Genomic DNA, 18,122 nt, shown 5'->3' on the forward strand with positions numbered 1-18,122 from the left:
GCTCAGATCAGCGAACCGTTGAACGTCGCGCACTTCCAGCGTCAGGAATTAACTTATTCGCAGCTCTCTCCCGACCGCGGATCGAAATGGATTTGAAACGGAGGCCAGGCCAATCGGGGTGGCCACCTTGCACGCGTGCGCGCTTCGATAACCTACTCCAGTCGCGAGGAGCGCGGCTCACCTGTCGTAGTCGCGGAAAAATGTTCCACTAAGCCCGTTCTTTCCCTCAGTTTTCGTCGCGAGTGATCCATTCGAGTTTCAATCTCCAACACACAACGACAGAAGTGTAAAAAGTGACGGTAACATTCATGAAATGTCACTTGTTACCATTACCGCGAGCATACATCTGTCATATGTCGCGTTAAACTGTTATAACCGTTGCAAAAATATAAATTTCACAATACGAAAGTTTGACGGTAGTAATTAAAGAAGAATAGATGATTTTTAACAGCAGGAAAATATTCTTCGATTATTTTTGGTGCAAGGGAGAGTTCTAAAGGAGTTCATTGAACGCGTAAACCTCCCCTTTCGGGAATCGAATCGTCCACAAGCCGGAGACAACGAGCCTGAAAGTCGAGAATCAGAGTGTAAGAAGGATTTTCGGGGCGCCTGCGCTCGATACTAACCTATCATGAGGGAATGCAAGCACGGAGGAGCTTGATACACTTTCCACACCTCTCAGGAGCTTCTTATCGACCGTAGAATCGAAAATCTAGAAAATAACGCATAATACAATATTCATAAATAAATTCAACGACGGCTATAAATAATATATCCACTTTCCACTAACCTAACTCAATAAGGAAGAATATAGTTCTCATGAAAGTTGTCAATGTCTTCGATATCTTCGCATTATAAACCAGGAAAGTAAATAAAAGGAGTGATCAACGGTGAGATATAATTAGCTGAAAGAGATGTCAGAGGATATCCAAGCGCCTGCGCCCATCAAGGTACTCTGGTTCGAGCCGGTATCGAGAAGAGAGATAAGAAACTCGTATCACGACGTCATCCACGGGATCCTGGCACCTCTTGACTCTTCACAGGCGATCAGAGAAGGATTATGCGGCAGAGTTGTTGAAGAGGGAGGATGCAGCTTTGGAAAGTGTCGTTGAACCGGATTCATTCTGGTTGTTTGACCCCGTGTTACCGTCAACGACGTCCTCGTCGTCGAGACCGTGACAGAGAAACGAAAAGAACCTGGCTAGGACCAGGATTAGTCGCAGGATGCTGGCGGAAATGGTCCGTCTCTCCTACCAGCACCGAGCGTTCTACTGCTACGTGATCCTCAGTGTGTGGATCTTCCTCCTCGTTGCTGGTAATTACGGAGACCGAAGCATGCTCCCTCCATATGCTCAACACATATATTGAATTCCTGAAAAAGTTGATATTTTAACTTGTAACGTTTGTCCAAAGGATTTTAATAATTTCATTTTTATACATTTTATACGTACATAGAAAAATTGTATTGTTATTTTTACTGCCTCTGTTCGCTTCAATTTGTGGTACTCGGTAACAGGTTTCAATTAAACATTCTATTTTTATTTTTACTCTCCATGCTATATTCTGTTCAACAACATCATGCCTCGGTTAGAACACACGCTTTGATGTTTCCTGTAGATATCAGAGCGCTCTTTTATCGTAGCGTAAGCGCTCGAAGGTAAACACACGCGACAATGCGATTAACTGGCGCATACGCAATTTCACGTTATCGGCTTCGTTGGCCTGCTGGTGTAACCCGTGTACGTAAACACGGCTAAAGAACCCTTGCTTTGCCGTTTGATCTCCTCCTCCATTTTTCCTCCTCGTTGTTTTTTTTTTCTTTTTTACATATATAATAGACGGATCGAACGTCATGTGTATGTATACTGAAATTATGAATAGGTATGTACAAATATATCGGCGTGGACGAGAAGGGCTCTGTACAAGCTAGGGTTCTAGGGAATGATATGTCCATCAGGGAATTTCCCAGAAATCTGAAGGCAGACGTGAAAACGAAAAAGATATTTCGATTTTGTAATCCTCCAAGTGAAATCACAGCAGAAAGTGAAGGTATTAGAGATTGTAAATTTATAATATTATTAAATAATCGTTAATTATATTATTTTTGTATTTTCAGGAAAACTGGATGGAAATTTGACACTTGGAGGTATTTTGGTATTTATACGACATGGAGACAGAGGTCCACTGGCTCACATTCGAAACATAAGCATTGTAAACTGTGGTGGAGACTTTAGTTCTGTACCTGAATTAGAAAACTTGTACCAGAACTACGTGAACTTCTTGCAAAATGTCTCTAGCTATTCTAGAACCGCATGGGCACAATTCCTGGGACCGTTCCATGGTTTTCCTATGCTGCCCAGCAATTCTAAAGACTGCAGAATTGGTCAGCTGACCACACTTGGCATTGGACAGCTGCTGAAAACTGGAGTCATACTTAGAAATGCTTATTACCATAAGCTGAACCTTGGGAATGGCACCATATCTAATAAAGACATTGTTGTATATAGCACAAGGTATCGCAGAACAGTTCAAAGTGCAGTTGCATTGCTATATTCCCTCCTAGAGACAGATGGTATTCAGAATCTTGCTAAAATCACTATGCAAGAAAGTCAAAGTTATGCCTTTTGTAACACAGACTGTGCATGTCCAGCCGCTGAGAAATTTTTCAAGCAACACATGAAGGTAACTGCATAATATTCGTATTAAGATATTTGGTGAAATTTAACAAAAAGTCTTCCTATTACAGGAAATGTCAGATCATTTGAAATCCCACCCAGCTGTAGCAGACCTAATACGACAGGCTTCCAGTGCAGTCTTTGAAATCCCTGACCAGGCTCAAATGTCAGATCCCAATAGTTTAAAGGATGCATTGTTAACCTACATCTGTCACGGTGCTTCTTTGCCCTGTGTAGACTTCGACACCCAAAGAGTGTGCGTGAAAACGGAACACGTAACGGGTTTATTTGCCTATACAGAATGGGAATCTAAACAAGTGGCAAAAAGCAGCAGTCGCAAAAAGTACGGGCTACTGAGAGCCTATGGACTTCTTCGAAGCATAGTTTTCTACGTGCTACGCATCATTTCCGAGGCCAAGCCGAAGATTGTTTTATATTCTGGCCATGATAAAACTTTAGAATATCTTGCAACCGCCCTCGGGATTTTCTCAGACAAATTGACCATGCCACATTATGCTTCCCGGTTCGTGATTGAGGTCTATCGAATAAATCCAAAAAACGAGAATCACGTAGCCAGCGATTTTTACTTCCGTGTGGTCATTAACGGGAAAGATTTCACACAGAAGATTCCGTTCTGCAGGAACGCGAATTTTTACAGCGTCAGTTACATAGAACGCAACGAAGCGGAAAAAACGCGCAGAGATTCAAAATTGTGCCCGATTGAAACGATCATCAGGCAACTTCACGATGATTATTTCGGCCCATTTAACGCGACCAATTTCAAGGATGCGTGCACCAATTACAAGCGCGGATAGTTCGCGTGTTAAATTCGAATTCTGCTCGCTCCGTTTTACGGTAATTTGTTCAAACTTTTTTTTTCTTGTGAACAACAATCACGAATCAGTCGAAAACGAAATGTTTTTCAAGTTCTTCCGAACTGGAAGTGAGTCACACAAATGCAGTGCAAATTCGAATCTTTACGAGCTCGAACGAAACAAGTAGTAAGTCCTACTATTTTACAAAGAAAGTACTATAAATTTATTATTGTCGATAAGAGAACGATACTTTATTAATGGAATCTAAAAAAAATATATAGATACATATATATTAAAAAACAAAAAATATTGATAGTAAAATTTGCACTGTTTAGATACTACGTTTTCGAAACGAATAACAAAAAGAAAGCCTTATATTCTTAGGTTACGTTTCACAAAATCGAATGTAGCTTTAGATACATATATAAGATATATAAAGCTAGATCACTATATATTTTATCACACGTCTTATTGTACATATGTAAATAACTTCTATCGAGCGAAATGTTACGTTTGAGGAAACTATAAAAATCTCCTATGTAATTAGTATTATTTCCCCTGTTCAAGAAAATTAGTTCTCGTTACATTGCAATGGACCAGAATCCTCGTATAACGAATGATTACAGAAATGCTGTTAAACTCACATATTTAAAGAGAAAGGAAACTGCACGATACAAATATTAATAGTATTTACCGAACGATATACGAGGCAACAATGTTGAATTAAATTATAGATAATTTTCCTTTTTTGTTGAAATATATAATTGCTGCATTACCGACCGATGATAATTACTGATGATGAACTCCTATGATAATTTTGGTAAAAAGTCATTCTATAATTTTATTCACAATATAAAAACGTACAGATCATCGCTAAATAAATACTAAAATACTTATTACAATATACAAGGCACAGGTCTGCATTCTTATGACAATAGTACGCTCAAGAGACATATTTCTATCAGTAACTTTGGTAAAACAGGATACATGAGCATTAGTTGTGTATAGTGTGTTCCAAAACTGCAGGTCAATTCGAACATTTTTTGACCAATGATGTACATTATCCGACAAAGAATATTGTTCTCGTTATTCCCTAACAACTAGTTCTGAAACAACCTATACATAGAGCTCTTTTGTTCGTTCTCCTCGGGAAACTCTTAGAAGTAACAATAGTACTGAAATTATAGCACACATGGTACATTATCGTCTAGTAATTATAGTGCAAGGACTTAACACGTGTTTAACAATTGGTAGTTCCTATGCTACAGTCCTATTTACAACTCGTAAAAAAATACAGATAAACTCTCAACATCTCCGATCAGAATGCCCAGTTTTGAATGTTTCCGTTTGAAATTACAAATCGAAACAGCAATCCCCTGCGAGCCACTTGTTCATGGCCGCATTCATAAACGGCGACATAACAATTAAATCATAGCACACGATGTTTGCAACACTTAGGCGGTCATAATACTATTCTGGAATAATTTGAAGATTCCCGGCTTCCGCCATAGCCAACCCCAACGTCTGCTGAATATTTTTCAGACGTTGGTAATACTGTTCAAGCGAGAATCCGTCGATAGATCGACCGTCTCCGCTGAAAATACAATTTAACAGTATTAAAATATCAATCTTAAAATAATTCATCGACTTGCGTACTCACTTCGAGGTACGCTTTTCCCTAACAGGAGGCGAATGGTTCATGGTGATCTTTTGAATAGGTTTAAAGGACTGATCCACGTTCCACAATAGCGTCTGTACTCCTATTCGCTTTCCAGTACTCCATCTCAGGATCAACCACTTCATTCTGTGTATACTGACAAGAACTAACACGGCACTCTTGAAGCGTAACTTTGGAGATTTCTTGTTGCTATCATCCACGACATAGGCACGTTCTGATCTGGTTAACTGAGCGAGGATATAAAGTGTATTTTCTTCAGATAGCTGGTAGCCCCCCACTACACCCAGCAGGTAGCGTTTCTGATAAGTTAAGGCCTTGCGTCTGCTCTTTACTCGCAAGAACTGTCCATAAAAATGTTGCAACTGTGAAAGACAATTATTATTATTATTGTATGATTTAATACAAGATAAATATTAGATATATATAAATTACCTTCTCTATAAATTCTACTGTTATAGTATTTCCATCTTGAGACCCTTTGCTTGACTTCGCATGAGTTTCGAGCAATTTAATTCGTTGATTCAGTTGCTCTTTCTCTTCCCTAGCTTTTATCAACTTTTCTTGAAGCATGCTTTTCTCTGTCATATATTTTTCATTGCTATCACTGAGATCCTATGGAAGGAAATAATAATCATAATTTACATATATTTATAAATACATATGATCTATTATCAGGTTTATTACTTTGATTTTCTGCATGAACTTGGCAGGTATGTTCTTATCATTGGTGAATCTACTTTTTAACTCTTTCGTGAGCTCTAATTCCCTCCTGGTGCACGTTTTCAGATCTTGCTGCAGCTCAGTGATCGTATCCCTTAATTTCTTCTCCTCGTCCATGATAGAGGACAGTTTTTAGTGTCCAGTGTTTTAGCCAGCTTCATTTCACGCTCAAGAGATTCTGTTAGTTCTCTCTTCGATTGCTTCATGTCAGCCTCCAGATCCATCTGTTGAACAATAAATCACATTAAATTCTAACCCTTAAAGATTAATGTACATATATACTGACCATTACTTCTCTAGCATTGTTTATTTCTCTCCTCAATCCTTTGAGCTCATTATGTTCACTGGTCCTCTGTTCCTGTCTCCTAGCCTCTGTATCAGACATAGTCTCGATCCTCTTCTGTAACCATTCACACTCCTCCTCCCTTGCTTTCAACTCTTCTTTGGTACGTCGGAGATCAGTTTGTACGTAATCGTTAATTCCCTCTACCAGAGCCAAGCTGCTTATTAATTTCTCCTTCTCCTCCACTTCCATTTCCAATTGCTTCTCAAAGCGACTCTTCTCCATCTGCAAATTTTTCACACTGTCCTTAAGCTCTGCATTTTCTCTCTCCTCTTTATCAAAATTCTCCATCAAGGAAAGGTACTTCTTCCTCTCAGTTTCTAGTAGATCTGTCAGCTTTGGCGTGTCATCAGTCTCCTGGGACTGTACATGCTCTTTCATCAAGCTCAACTGAATTTCCAAACTCTTATGCTCCTGTCGTAACAGTGACAGATCGTTTCTAAACTTCGCTTCATTGCCCAAAGAGGTCTTTAATTTACTCTGAAGAAACTCAATCAGTTCTGAATCTTGAATATGTCTTGATCGCATTGCTCTTTGCACCTTCTCTATCTGAATCTTCAATGTTCTCACTAGATTCTTCTCAGAGGACAATTCCTCATCCAGTTTAGCAACTTTCTTGGATTCCTCTGATAAGTCTGATTTAAGCTGGAAGATACGTGCTTCATATTCAGCAATCTGGCACTTAAGCATTCCCCTTTCAATTTCCAGATCATCCTTTAACTTCTTCAACTCTTCGTTGATCCTGTTAGCTTGGCTCAGTTTTAATTTCATGATTTTTCCTTCCTGGTGATCCTGATAGGGAGCTTGTCTCTCTACTCTGATCTTGTCCTCTGTATCACTTTCTATGGCACTCATGATTTGTCTATCTAAATGAGCTGACAAATTGAGCTCCCTTTGCACCATGTCCTCGATATCAGTGTCATCTTGTGATCTTTGTGCAGGCAACTTCAAGTCAGACAACTCCTTACCCAGCTTCTCCACCATAACCCTTAGTTCAGTGTTCAATTTTTTCTCATCTTTCAGCTTTTTCCTTAGTTCTACCACGTTTCCAGATTCTTTCATTTTGTTCTGAATAGTCTCTAAAGCTTTATGCAAGCTTTTACTGTCATCGCTCATCTGCCGTATTACTTTGTCCTTTTCCTTCAAATACTCCTGCAAATGGTGAATCTCTTGGTCCTTTTCATTGGACGGCGAGGATGTTCCTGAGAAACTTGTACGTCTGGCCATCTCCTCCAGTCGTCTGATAATCTGGTCTCTGTTGTTCAGACCTTCTGTCAACCTCTGAAGTTCGTTCTGACATTCTAATAATTCTTGTTTGGACAATTGATATTTGGTCTTGAATTCGTACAATTGTTTATTTTCATTTTCTATCTCAATATTTCGGGTCTGAATGGTTTCTATGGTGATATCCTTCTCAAGAATAGCGTCCCTGAAATTCTGCAACTCCTTCATTTTCTCCTGAAGCAGGTTAGTGTACTTTTTTGTCTGTTCCTGCTCTTTCACCTCTATATCTTTCTTCAGTTTAGTGTTCTCTGAATTCAACTCCATTATAATCTTCTCATTCACTTGCATCTTGTTTCTATGGTCTTCTATCTCCTCGTTCCTCAACTTCAAAACGTTCTCCACCTCCAGCAGATCTTTCTTTATCTTGTTCTCTGATGCTCGTGATAATTCATATTGGTTCTTATAGAAGCACTTGTCTCTGGAGAGAGTTTCCACCACCTCCTTGAATTCTGCTTGCAATTCGTCATAGAGCTTTTGCAAGGCTATCAGATCAGTTTCTCTCTTGTTCAAAATGGCAGCTTTCACCCCTAATTCTTCCCTCATAGCCTGTAATTGGTTCTCTAAGTTCTCCATCTCCTTCAGAGTCTCATTAATGGAAGTCTGGGTGTACTTCATCGAAGTGACACGAGACTTATTGCTGCCAGTCTCGTTTCTGTCATCAGCACGCTCTTTTTCTGGTGATTGCAACATTTGAATGTTCTCCTGTTTCGACTGGGAAGCGTGATCAGTCTTGTCCATGGAGAGAGTGTTCTCTGAAGAGGTGGTCTTCGACTCCAGCCCACTGTGCAGAGAGTCCATCATTCCAGACTGCTGATTAGAAATTGTAGAAAGGCTCTGAGAGCCCAGATCTAGGGGAGGAACCTGCAGAGCCATTTTGGTGGTGTCTAACAAAGGCATAACTGAGTCATCCACATTTTTGAACGAAGCAGGTGGTGTAGGAACTTTAAAGGCAGATACATTAGGCAAATTTTGAGTTGTATTCGCTCCCCTGATGGCTTCTGTAGTTTCTTCACATTCCGAGTGGATAGATAATATGTCACTTAATGTACGAGCGCTGTTCTTCACCTCTATCTGCCTTGCTAGCTCCCTTAGTTCTGTGTCATCCAAATTCCAAGAAGAGTACACTTCCAGTTGCTTCTCTTTTTTGGACAGTTGTTCTTTAAGATGGTCTATCTCTTCGTTTTTGTCTGCTAGCATGCTGTCTATCAATTTCGGTAATTCCAACTGAGCGTGCTCTTGGACACCAACCTTTGCCTAATAAATAATTTTATTTAATGAAATTAATGTTAAAAATAATGTATTCAAGCTATGTACATACATGGAGAAACCTTTTCTCCTCTTCAGCAATCTCTAGATGTTCCTTCAGCTTCTGGATCGTAGCAGTTTCTACTTGTACTACATTTGCAATCTCTGCTTCTTTCTCTTGTAATAATTGATTCACTCTGTCCAGTTGATTCTTCATATCATTTAACTGAAAATGAACATAATAGTATAGTATAAAGTATGATATAAATAAAATGAATACAGAGCTTAATATTTACTTCCAAGTCCTTATCAGCTATAGTTCGCTCCAAAGATTGAAATTTAGTGTTGGCTTCGTGAAGCTGTAGCTCCAAACGTGACGTAGCTTGTCTCTGAGCGAACGGAGCACTTTGCTTGTGCTGCTCCAACCTGCCACGCATCGCTTCTATTTGGAACAACTGCTCAGAAGCGGTCTGCTGCAAGATCTCCTGCTCTGCTTGCAATTCCTATAAAATCAATGGAAAGCCCTGTAAAATTGTACATAATTCAAAGTCGATCTTACAACTTACCTCGTTTTGATTTTTTAAAACAGTCACTTGCATTTCTAAGTCTTTGATTCTCTTAAAAGCTACTTCCTCCACTCTGGCGTGTTTCTGCATTTTTTCCTTGAGTTTTAATAGTTGATCAAGGGGCAACATTGGAGGAGCATTAGGATCATCTGGAGTAGGGCACCTAGAAGCTTCTATTTGATCTCTAATGGATACATCTTCGCTTGGCTGGCTCAAACTCAAATTGGAGCTGCACATATGCACAGATTCTAACTCTTTGATTCTCTTATCCAAATTATTCTGCATCTCACGTAGTTCTGCCTTCATCTGCTTCAATGCGGCAGAGTTTACGTTAAATTGTTCGCTACTCAGCCTGTACTTCTTCAATTCCTCCTACAAAATCATATTTTAAAAATAAATATTCCAATAAATTCATTTCCCCAATTGAAACTTACTTGTAGATGATTAATATGATCATTCAGATGCTTGCTTTCGCTACCCATCTTAACAGCATCCAATTCTTGCACCAGTTCATGCTGGTTCTTGGTCTGTGCAGCAATCACAGTTTCCAACTGATTGATTTGCATTTGCAAGGACTCTTCTTTCTCAGTCTTGATCTGTAGCTGCTGTTCCAAGTCAGTAATGATTTCTCGGAGTACCCAAATCTTGTCAATGGCTGCTTTCAGTTCACTCTCAGTTTCAGTTTTCTTAGCCTCTGTGTCAGACATCAGAGAGGACATCTCTCTCATCTGGGACTCCAAAACTTCCACCTAGGTTGCATTTAACGTTTTTAATGGAAATTCGTACATATAGAATTCATCTATTTTGCCAGAACCATAATTACAAGCTAAAAAGCATCACCAACACGTAAAGCATATAAATAGTACCATTTTGTCTAAGCGACAAAACGAATTTCCAAATCAATAAAAATTACATGCATAATATTGCAAAATTTATACCTACTACAGCCTGCAAATCTGAAATATCAATTATATTAATTTTTATGAATACAATATCCACTCACAGCTGCACCGATGTCAGATGCTTGAAGCAGCGGGATGTCTGACGTTGCTTCGGGTGACAATGTTGACTGCTTTTTGTGCGACAAACAGAAAACCAAAACCAGAGTGCAAGAGAACACGTGTTAATACAGATCAGTGATTATGCGTGTTATAAGCTGCCTAATTGCAACATAATATAGCTGACAATGGCCGTAAAGAAAAAAGAAAAAGTAAATAAATTTGAATCTCATAAGATTTCCCATAAGTTATTATCCATTAGTATGATCGCTTCTGTATAGGGTCAGTGAAAATTATTAAAAAAATCCCAATCCAAGAAAAGGGAAAAAATGATTAGTAAAAAAATTCCTGAACCTCATTAAAATGTATTAATTGGAAAGTACCAAGGGAAGTTTCCAAAAAAGCAGATATTTTAATTGGATATCATTTCATTTAGATGTTTTCTTTTTCTAAGTAGTATAGAATTTTCTTAACCTACCTCAGACGTAATACGTTGGTCTCGTTCCTTTTCTCGTTCACGCTCTTTGAGCTGCTCTTGCAAAAGGTGCATTTGCCTCGCAGCTTCATCCCTTTCCACTTCCCTTTCGCTTGCCTGTTCATCCAGGAATCTGTGGGTTGCTTTCAATTGCTTATCCGCCGCCTCGATCTACGCATATTTTTTCGATCAGTAATGATGGCAAATTCCTAGTTGAAAATAAAACTAAAAATAAAAATCTCAAATTTCAAATTTAATAGCTATACAAGTTAAAAATTTTAATCACTCAGTCAGATAGTAAATGAAAGAACACACAAGAAAAATGAAAACTGCAAACAGCTACATGCCTCTATAGTTCGAGAAAAGAAAATGATTTTCACACAAAACAACAAATCTGAAAAATTTGCATTAACTCTTTCCAGTCTTACTAAACTTCGTGTTATCAGATGGTTAATAATGCAAACTGCAAGGACAGGGAAGAGTTAATTCGCAGTATTATTTGCATGCATGCGAAAAAAAAAAACGATGAGGAAAGATGCACCATTAACATGACACATGCTGTGATTAATAATTGGGAACGGTTACTGTTACTCTTATCGACGGCATGAGACTTAACAGATTCTTGAAGAGCGCCACTTGGTGTTAAAGTTAACTTACGGAGCAGCGTTTTTTTTTTATAAATAGTATTAGTAGTTCTATAATTTACCTTTCGGCAGCAAACCTTGTGAATGTATGGGGTAGGAGTAGGTTCTAAAGGCACCTGCTGGCAAGATAACAGAACGCCAATCAATTCTTTTAAAACTGCACCACAGAGCCGTACGATTTTACCTTCTTGTATTTTGTTATTTTTCGATTCTTTTTCAATAAAACTTTCATTCGACCGCAAGATCAAAAATTTGCCTATAGACTGAAATAATTTCTAGGTGATAATTGAATTATCGATGCACGAATAATGAGAATATGAATTTAAAAACAAAACATTTTGTGCAATATACAAATAACTAAGCTCGTAAATACAGATAAAACGCTAGAATAATGAACTACTATAATACAGAACTCATCTTCAATATGCAATGCACCACAACTGTCTCGTATGTAGCATACCAATTCTATATAATAAAAATACATGCAATCCAGTGCATTATTTGAAAGGGGAACTTCTATATTACCTGCTTCTGCAGGTCCTCTTTCTCCCTCTTCGACTCTTCCATCAGTTTATCACTCTGTTTACACAATTCTTCTATCAATTGAAGCAACTCCGTGCAGTCTCCTCCTCCGTTCGATAGCACAAGTCTCGCTAGAATAATTGAAAACATGATTGCAAAAAGATATTCATTAAAGAGCTTGTACCTTTCATACATACCTCTCTCTTGCAATTGTGAGAAGTCTTGTGGAGTAATATCAGTGCTGATATCGTCATTTTCTCCATAGCCTTCAGTGATGGTCTCTTTTTTGCTCTCTGCACTAATCAGCTTCCTCTGGAGATCCATAATGGTCACTTTTAACTGATCGGCCTCTTCTTGGTAGCCCATGATTAGAGCTTCTGCGTGACGCAGCTTCAAATTCAGCTCCTCGTTCAGTTTGTTCAACCAGACGTCTTTTGAAGATGAACTACGTCTACATTCACTAGTAGATATTGTGGACAAGGAGGTGCCAAGGATTTCAGCGCTTTCATACTTCAAACGTCGTACACAGCTATTTAATTCTTGTTTCAGCCTCTCTGTTATGCTGCTATCCTCTTCCAGAATGGTTGGCAAAGTCTCAGGTTTACTATTTAATATAGAAACTATCTCAGTTGCCTTGGGAGCGAAGTGAACTCTCTGGATCCTTGAGCTCTGATCACTTTCATCAGTTTGCACTGTTTTCTTACTTTTCAGACTATCAGACAACTGTCTCTTGAGAACTTCAGTGATAAGTGTATTATTTACCTCCTCTTCACAGATGACAAAGTATTTGATCAGTTCTTCAATCAGTGTCTTGAGAGTACCACATGTTCTGACCAAGCTATTTCTATTTGAAAAAACAGGATTTAATAAGTACGACGATTTTTAATCCTCTTAAGACGTAAGTACCTTTCATCAAGGATGCTTCTGTCAGAATCCCGTCTCCCACCGTAGCTCTGATTGTTCTCAGACTTGATTTTGCTCATTTCCTCTTGATGACGATCGATCATTCTAGCCACAGTCTCTTTCAAACGTTGCACCTCAGCAGCATGCGTCTCTTTAAGTAGCTGCATCTCCCTTTTAGCATTACTAGTGAGTTTGTCCCTCAGTTCCAACAATTCTGGAGGCCAATTTTCGTCTGTGTCCGACTCAACGGTCAAAAGTGCCTTGAGAATGAGAAAATAAAATTTATCGAATAAGAAAATAAATTTTTTTTGGATGTTTGTGAACAGACAACTAGGAGAATGTTCTAAATGCCTAGTTTCTTTGGATTTCTGCAAGGTAATGCGCCATAAACTGGTACAACTGAGTCGAAAGCTACCTGGATCTGTTCTTGAAGCGCATTGACAATATCCAACTTAGCTAGCGCGATCTGCTCCTCCAACTGATGGTTGTAGGTCGCTCGCAGCTGCGTTAATTCACCGTTTTCCAACGCACCCGCATCCCATTCTGTTTGACAATGCTGCATGCACACATATATGTTCACACAATAGCATGTTATTTACGAAAGGAATTGTTCGTCACGATTCTATTTAGTTTGGGGCATATTTATCATCTATGAATTTTCCTAATTGGTTGCTATTCTAATAGACACCAAAGGATAACAATGTATCTTTCTTCTATGATCTTTTAAACAAAAATTAAAGAAAAAATAGACAGCACATAGACTACATTCAAACAGAGTAATAAAATACCATGCACTTTGCATCACAAATGTATGGAATCTATTCCAAATGTAACAAAATTAAAATACAACATTCTAAGTTTAAAGTGCAATCTAACGTATACAGCGAAATGTGAAACGAAAAGAATGTAATTTTTATCAGCATGTAACACGTGTAATCCTACAGAAAAGAAAGCAGCTTCGTCGCACAAAAAATTTTCAAGGGTTAACACAAAAAAAAAAAAGTAAACGAAGTGCATTAGTTACACAAATAAAAAGTGCAATTTAACCATTTTACTTACCTGATTTACAGCGTTTCTCAATAATTCTCGCCTCTCTTTCGCCTTGTTACTATACAATTCCCTTTCATACATGTTCTTCTGTTCCTCCAGTGCTTTCTCATAGTGCAATTTTACCTCCTGCACCTCTATTATCTTATTCTGCAGTTCCTGTTGCAAAACTTTGATATTCATGTCATACTCTAACTCAGATTTGCTATGACTATTAAAGTTGTGACTGGTATGCTTTGACTGATCATCCCCCATTGGGGAAGCAAGTCTTGAATTGTGTTCAGAGATATTTGAAACATTTAAACAGTCCCCAGCACCTCCAAAATACAACCCTTCGGTCAAATCAGCTATTTCACTGTCATTGTCAGACATTTTCTTCGATTGTTGGCTGAATATTTCCTCAGAATATTGTTTCTCCATCTGCAGACACTTCTGCTCAAAGTATATACGCAACTCTTCCATTTCCTTCGCGTGTCGCATCTCTAACTCTGTTTTGAGATCATTCAGCTCTCTGGTACCATCTTTTACTCCCAACATCAGAGACTGAACCTTTCTTATTTCTGACACAGTCTCAGCCTTTATGGCACTTATCTGCTCGTCATGAACACAGACTAGTGTTTCAATCTCTTTACGCAAGGATTCCTTTTCTGCTCTCAGTTGATTCACAGATTCATTCAGAGAATGCATGTCTTCCAGTCTCACCTTCAAAACTCTATTCTCCTCCATAGTATGTTCCTTCTCTGCTACAAGATTCTCTGAAAGTATGGTGTAATGCTTCAATTTGTTTCTGATCTCTTCATAGTCAGCCTGCTGTTTCATTAAACGATCCAGTTCCTTCAATAATCTCTCCTTCTCATCCAGTACAGACGTTAATTTTGCTTGTAAAGAGGCTGCTCTATTGCTGATATTCAGTTCCTCATTTTTTTCATAGAAAATCCTATTGGTATCTGTGCTCTGATCATCTGTTGTATTCATGGAATTGTTTGCAACCCTACCAGATTTAAATTGCTTGATTAAGGCACTGTTATAGCTGGATGATGGCAAAGAAATGTCCAGCTTACTGTCGCTTAAAGCTAACGTTTGATTCAACTTCTCTTCCACCTCTGCACACTGGGCCCATGCTGTAGCAAGCCCATTCTTCAATTGTTCGCATTCGTCCTCAGACTTCTTCAGCTTCTCTGTCAGTTCGTACATCCGTGTTACAGACTCAAAGAGCTCTATTTCCTTTTGATCAAGAGTCATTTTGAGCTTTTTAATTTCCTGTTGATCCTCTTCAGTTTTACATAGTAAATCACTGACAGTATCTTTCTTACTCTGACTAGACATTCTCTGCACTTCATCCATTTGCGAAAAGTTCTGACCATCCACGTCGTCTTTCTTCAACAAATTTATCTCGGACTTATACTTGTCGCACATATTTTTCATGTCCTTCAATTGCTTCTCGTAAGACTTCTTAGTGAGATTAGCCTGCTCCAGCTCCTCTTTCGACTTACGAACATCATCCTCAAGGCCTTCAATCTTATGAACCAGAAGCTTCTCTAATTCTGACTTCTCTTCGAGTTTCTGCTTCGTAAACTGATACTGAATCGCAACCTCGTCCAGAGTCTGATACGTGGTCTCATTGAACTCGCTCAAAGTGCTCACGTTTATACCACTCAGTCTGGACAAGGATTTCTCCAGATCGTAGATTCTGTTGCTCATAGTTCTCTCATGGGACTGACTATTCTCAATCAAAGACTGCGCTGCAGAATACCTAGAAGACAAATCGTCGAGCTTAAACTTTAGACTTTCATTCTCATCTTTCAAAGTTGCAGCGCTGGTCAGGGCCTGTTCCAAGGAACGTTCGATGCTTTCCTTCGATTCCAGAACCGCAGTTACAGCAAGGTACTTTGAAGTCATGTCTTCCAGTTGCAACTTGTGCAATTTGATCTGTTCACCTAGCATCTCCTTTTCCTTCTGATGGTCCAAGTCCTGTATGTGTCTAACCTTCTCCGACTGTACTTTCATCTCGTTCAACTTTGATTTGTACTCGTTTAATTCAGCTTGAGCGGTTTGCTGAGACTCAGAACGATTCATCAGCTCCAATTTTAAAGCCTCCACGGTTTTCTTGTAATGAGACAACTGTGTTTGGAATATAGACAATTCTCTAGCATGTCTGGTCTCCAGATCTGGTAGTTCTCTGTTCAGACGATCAGCCAGTGACTTATTCTCTTCCTTCAGTTGCTTCAGATGTTCTTCATACTTCTGTTGGATGTTCATCACTTCTATTTCATGTTTTGCAGACAAGTCTTTCAGTTCCTGTTGGTGGCGGACTGTATTTGTGTTCGTTTCAGCTGTAAACTTCTTCAAAATGTGTTGCATGTCTTGCTTTATCTTATCCACACGTGCCTCGTACTGTTTCTGTTGCTCCAAAGTCTCCGCAATATTTAAATTTCTATCAGCTGCGCCTACACGAATCTGTTCGTTCAAATTATTAATTTGTAATTTGTAATCGTTGATCTCGGCGTTCCGCGTTTCTTTCTCCATCTCCAGTGTCTGTACATGTTCCTGAATTTGGACCAGCTGACTGTTCAATTTTTGTATCATCGACTTTTGGTCACTCAATGTTTTTTCTAAAGTATCAATCTAAAAAAAAGAAGTCCTTGTGTAAAAATAGTTAAACAAATAATTAAATTATTTAAAATAGTTAAACCTACCTTTTCTTGCAAACTTTTATTATTCATAGCAGTAGCACTATCTTTACAGGGGATCTCCATAGCATTCAAAGAATTTAATTGACTAGCAAGATTATCTCTCACAGACAGAGCATGCTGTAAGGACCACGTAAGATCCTCTATCAGGTTATCTCTCTGATTCACTGCTTTTTCAAAATCTTGCAACTGTTTAACAAAACATAACATATCACTCTCTGCACACACTGTGTCCACAAAAATCACATACCTTCATATGATACAAAGATATAACATCTCTGCTATGTATACTGCTGTTATGACTTTGAGAAGAATTTGGAGATGAGGCCTCAGCTCTCAAATGATCTATTTCGGCATTCAAAGCTTCCACTATGGCTTCCTTTCCTTGTAATAGCTCTTCCAGCTGAGCCACTCTTCCAGCCAGTCCTTCCAAGTCCCCATCTGCTTCTCCTTCACTCATACTAACACTACTCTGTGTCATATCCCTTGATGAAGCTCCCTCATGTGTCTATAATTGACAGAATTTGTGATAAAAGACACATAAGGATATAAATGAACTTGGAATTCTTACATAAGAGCCCCTGCGTTCCATAGATTTGTCATTGTGAAAGGATTCTTCATCAGATAGTTCATCTGTGTGTCTATGACTTGTGCCTTGAACCTTACCAGCTCTCTCTGCCTTGTACTTTTCCAGCTAAAACCATTTAAATTTTCACATATGCTCTATTCATGCTTAAAGTTTATACAGGGTGATTCACATTGATCACATCAAATATTTCTATAATTCTAAAAATACAGGGCGTTCAATTAAAAAAGAACTTAAAGTGACCTTCAAAATTCAATACCCTGTTAAAAAAAAAAGTCATAGCAGTGTGTCTCCATTAAAACTACGTAACTTTTATGCCATACAATAACCACTTTAATTAGATGAACCGTCCAGTAATTCTTTGTTCTAAATAAAATTAAACTTAATCCACAATTAATTAAACGAGCCGTAAAGAATGACAGAGAAAGGTAATTATTGATAAATGAAGGACGTACCATTTCCCTGCCCGCCTCCAAAGAGCGTCTCCTACGCTCGTCATCGTCCGTTGCTTTGTTCATTTCATTAAAAATCTACTCAACAATTACCGTTTAATAATTAACTGACGGCGAACCAACTCGATTGTTAATTAATAAATGATCACCAGCCCGATCGTCATCCGCTACATTTCAATTCCATGTGTTTCAAACCGTTCACCGTAAAAATGTTTGACCGTTGACGATTTATAAAAGTACGATTCGCTATAGCGTCCGATAGTACACCATGGATCAATTAAAATATAGATCGTGATCCAATGCCACTGAAAATACAGTGACTTCTATTTATTCGTTGCAAATCAGCCTTTAAAATGATGTCTCCTTCTCTTTCTTTCTCATTTTCATATTGCTGTCTTTCTCTTTTCGATAGTCCACTAAATTTCAAATTCCAACGTATCGAAGAATTGTTCTTTGTGTCATATTAATATAAGGAAGAT

General features: G+C 38.5%; 2 protein-coding genes across 2 annotated transcripts; one reads left to right on the top strand and one right to left on the bottom strand.

The window, feature by feature from the left end:
- The first annotated feature begins 457 nt into the window (after nucleotides 1–457).
- Nucleotides 458–3,490, top strand: LOC108575695 (2-phosphoxylose phosphatase 1). Its single transcript, XM_017938563.1, has 4 exons — nucleotides 458–1,315; nucleotides 1,882–2,049; nucleotides 2,117–2,682; nucleotides 2,747–3,490. The coding sequence occupies exons 1-4, from the start codon at nucleotides 1,225–1,227 to the stop codon at nucleotides 3,488–3,490; spliced, it is 1,569 nt and encodes a 522-aa protein (XP_017794052.1). The 5' UTR covers nucleotides 458–1,224.
- Nucleotides 3,491–4,412: 922 nt separating this feature from the next.
- Nucleotides 4,413–17,877, bottom strand: LOC108575730 (A-kinase anchor protein 9-like). The gene is given in 22 exon segments (XM_017938613.1): nucleotides 4,413–5,084; nucleotides 5,151–5,530; nucleotides 5,601–5,780; nucleotides 5,853–6,022; nucleotides 6,025–6,112; nucleotides 6,175–8,769; nucleotides 8,834–8,986; nucleotides 9,057–9,263; nucleotides 9,327–9,698; nucleotides 9,761–10,075; nucleotides 10,330–10,398; nucleotides 10,803–10,970; nucleotides 11,506–11,562; nucleotides 11,969–12,096; nucleotides 12,163–12,809; nucleotides 12,872–13,128; nucleotides 13,284–13,424; nucleotides 13,928–16,540; nucleotides 16,612–16,794; nucleotides 16,856–17,113; nucleotides 17,177–17,299; nucleotides 17,647–17,877. Coding segments are annotated over 22 exon segments (9,291 nt in total). The 5' UTR covers nucleotides 17,710–17,877; the 3' UTR covers nucleotides 4,413–4,960.
- Nucleotides 17,878–18,122: the final 245 nt, after the last annotated feature.

The sequence above is a fragment of the Habropoda laboriosa genome, unplaced genomic scaffold (genome assembly GCF_001263275.1).
Source record: "Habropoda laboriosa isolate 0110345459 unplaced genomic scaffold, ASM126327v1 scaffold295, whole genome shotgun sequence".
NCBI lineage: Eukaryota > Metazoa > Arthropoda > Insecta > Hymenoptera > Apidae > Habropoda > Habropoda laboriosa.